The sequence below is a fragment of the Phodopus roborovskii genome, unplaced genomic scaffold (genome assembly GCF_943737965.1).
Source record: "Phodopus roborovskii unplaced genomic scaffold, PHOROB, whole genome shotgun sequence".
NCBI lineage: Eukaryota > Metazoa > Chordata > Mammalia > Rodentia > Cricetidae > Phodopus > Phodopus roborovskii.
The window spans coordinates 756,613-759,640 of NW_026125538.1; the positions used below are offsets into that span (position 1 = coordinate 756,613).

Genomic DNA, 3,028 nt, shown 5'->3' on the forward strand with positions numbered 1-3,028 from the left:
AGCACAAAATTATCTGGGTTAACCTTGTCAAGGACTTCTCCAAGAAAGTTTAAGTATTTTGCTAAATTATTCTATCAAGAGTTGGAAATACAAAATGTTCTTCAATTACATGAAATCTGTTGGATGTAATTTCATGCAACACTACAGATTATATATTTCTTAAAAAATATATATATACATATATATATATATTTCTTAAAATAATTAATTACAAATACAACTTGTTTGTGAGTAATACAAGAACAAGTAAAAACAACTCATAAGTATATAAGAAACTTAGGGTTCTCTAACCCAACTTTTTCCTTCTTTTCTAAGGTTAACTCTAAGAGTGCTAAGTCCTAAAAATACCAAAGTTCTAAATCCTACATTAGTTCTTATTGGTCTTGGAAAATATCAGCTGGAGTTTCAAGAATTAAAAAAAAGGTAAAAAATAAAGTAAAGTCATTGTTAGTTATATTCCATACACAAAATAAAGACTAATACTTATAGTAGTCTGTCATTTATGAATTAAAAGATTTGGGAAACAAAATATAAAAACAATTCTAATCAATATTAACAAACTCTATGATTATTTCTGGAGCCCTGGGGAAAAATTGCTATATGGTCTGCACCACCAAATAAGTACATGTTTAATATTAGCCTTTTTACTTTTTAAAAATTTTCCACCAAGAAATTTATATTCGATCCAAATGTTGAGTTGTAGAGCTATTCTACCACTTATAATTTAAAAAGAAAACAGAATCACTTTTACTGATTAGAGAAAGTTTATTACATGAAAAAATTAAAATATAAGCTTTTGATTATACAACATTCCATATGTTAAGGTATGCTTACAGGAAAATTATTTGGTTTAGGTTTGATACACTGGGAACATTCTCTTACCTAAGAATTCTCCTAATCTACAAATTTAAGCACATGTACTTATCATAAATCAGTAAATTGGCTAGCCACTGAATTTTAGAAAATTAAGTCTTGGGATCTTAAATATTTTATATGTACAAAGACTTTGTAGACACTTCTCTAAGAAAACTAATATGATCAAATTTCTAAATTTATTCCTGACAATGAATTGGGATTCCTTTTTTGTACCTTACTCACATTTACCTATTACTGAAACAGTCAGTGTATATATTCCACTTAATAATCAAATATACAATGCCTTTTTCTTTTTGGTAGGATGCTTAATTTTTGCTTAGATAATAAATAGGAAAACACTTGTTAATATCCATAAATCTTTTATATATTTTCATTCCTATTTACTCCACTGTTTAGGTATGAAAATATTTGTAGTTAGGCAAATTAATTGAATAACTTGAGTTTTACCTCAATGAAAGAAAATCCTTGCTACTAATGGCATTTCAGAAACTTTGGGTGGTTTGAAGTAACGTGATGCAATTTTTCCCATGACAGATTTCATATCTCTATTTCTTAGTGTGTAAATAATGGGATTTAGGATGGGAGTAAAAACTGTGTAAAATATAGCAAGAATTTTATCCACAGGGTAGGTGGTAAAGGGCCACACATAGATGAATATGCATGGTCCAAAGAATAATACTACTACCATGATGTGAGCAGCCAGTGTAGAAAATGCCTTGGCCATGGCAGCAGAGGACTTGAACCAAACTGTGACAAGAATTATGGCATAAGAGCTCACCAAGAGAGAAAAAGTACTTAAGGAAAGAATTCCACTATTTACCACAATTAGTATCTCTGTGTTGTATGAGTCAATGCAGGCAAGTTTGACCACTCGAGGAAGGTCACAAAAGAAGCTATCTACTTCATTGGGTCCACAAAACACCAGGGTTACAGTAAATGACAACTGGCTCAATGTGTGCACCAAGCCCACAGCCCAGGAGATTATTACCAAGGCAGTGCATGTACTTCGGTTCATGATGATCATATAATGTAGAGGCTTACATATGGCCACGTATCTATCATAGGCCATGGACACCAGCAGTACCATCTCACCTCCTGTAAAAAGATGAATGAAAGAAATCTGGGCTATGCAGCCACTGAAGGATATAGTCTTGTGTTCTCTCAGAAAGTCAGCGATCATTTTAGGTGTGGCAAAAGAAGCCTGACAAATATCAAAAAAGGAAAGGTTTCCCAGGAGGAAATACATGGGGGAGTGCAGACTGCTGTCAGAAGTCACGGCTATAATGATGAGAAGGTTTCCTAATACAATGGCAATATACAATGCAAAGAAGAAAACAAAGAAGAAATACTGAAGTTCATGAGAACTAGAAAGGCCAAGCAACACAAACTCAGACACCACTGAATAATTGATCTTATCCATGGATTCAGGCTACAGACTTGCTCTGAAACAACCTTAGAGGAGAGGAAATGAAGAGAGATTAGAATGATCAGATCACATTTTAATACAAAGGACTCTGAGACATATTTACTGAAAATCAAATATAAATACTAGATTGCAAACAACCTTGCCAACAAATCTAAACAGGTAGAAGGAGCTTATGAGAGTGTGTAAACAAAGCCTAATGATTTGATCAAGAATGGGAAGGTGGGAAAAAGTTCTTTCACCTAGCAGAAGCATTATTAGCAACTAATGCTATGAGGAGAGGATAAATTCAGTTTTCCTGACAATGTAGCCTCCTGTAAGTGGACCATGTTCCATTGAAAAGGCACATATTTAAAAAAAATAGATGGATGCATAAGGGATCTAACGGGTGTGAAGGGAAAGAACACAAAGTAGGGTGCATAAGAAAGTGAGTTGAATCTTGAAGGACTTGAGGGAGGGAATGAATATAATCAAAATACATTGCATAATGTTCTTAATGAACTAGTCAAAACTTTCATCAATGTCAGAACTGTTTACATTTCTGAACAGATTTATCAGTTTCAAATGCTGACCTGTGCCAACAACTGGAGAACTACAGGACTGGGAGACTAGAATGGAAGAGTGATTTACAACTCAATTCTTCAAAGAAATTGTGTAGTATGAACAAAAATTAAAACAGCATACATCATCACATTCCACAACTAATTTTACTAATGTCTTAAAAATGAT

At 33.1% G+C, this 3,028-nt stretch overlaps 1 protein-coding gene across 1 annotated transcript; it reads right to left on the reverse strand.

The window, feature by feature from the left end:
* Positions 1 to 1,324: 1,324 nt before the first annotated feature.
* Positions 1,325 to 2,299, reverse strand: LOC127216229 (olfactory receptor 4K5). Its single transcript, XM_051176854.1, has one exon. It carries the CDS (start codon positions 2,294 to 2,296, stop codon positions 1,325 to 1,327), a length of 972 nt encoding a protein of 323 aa, XP_051032811.1. The 5' UTR covers positions 2,297 to 2,299.
* Between the last annotated feature and the right edge of the window lie 729 nt (positions 2,300 to 3,028).

Coding starts and splice junctions, on each gene's coding strand:
- LOC127216229 (XM_051176854.1), bottom strand. CDS start 2,296: ATGGATAAGATCAATTATTCAGTGGTGTCTGAGTTTGTGTTGCTTGGC.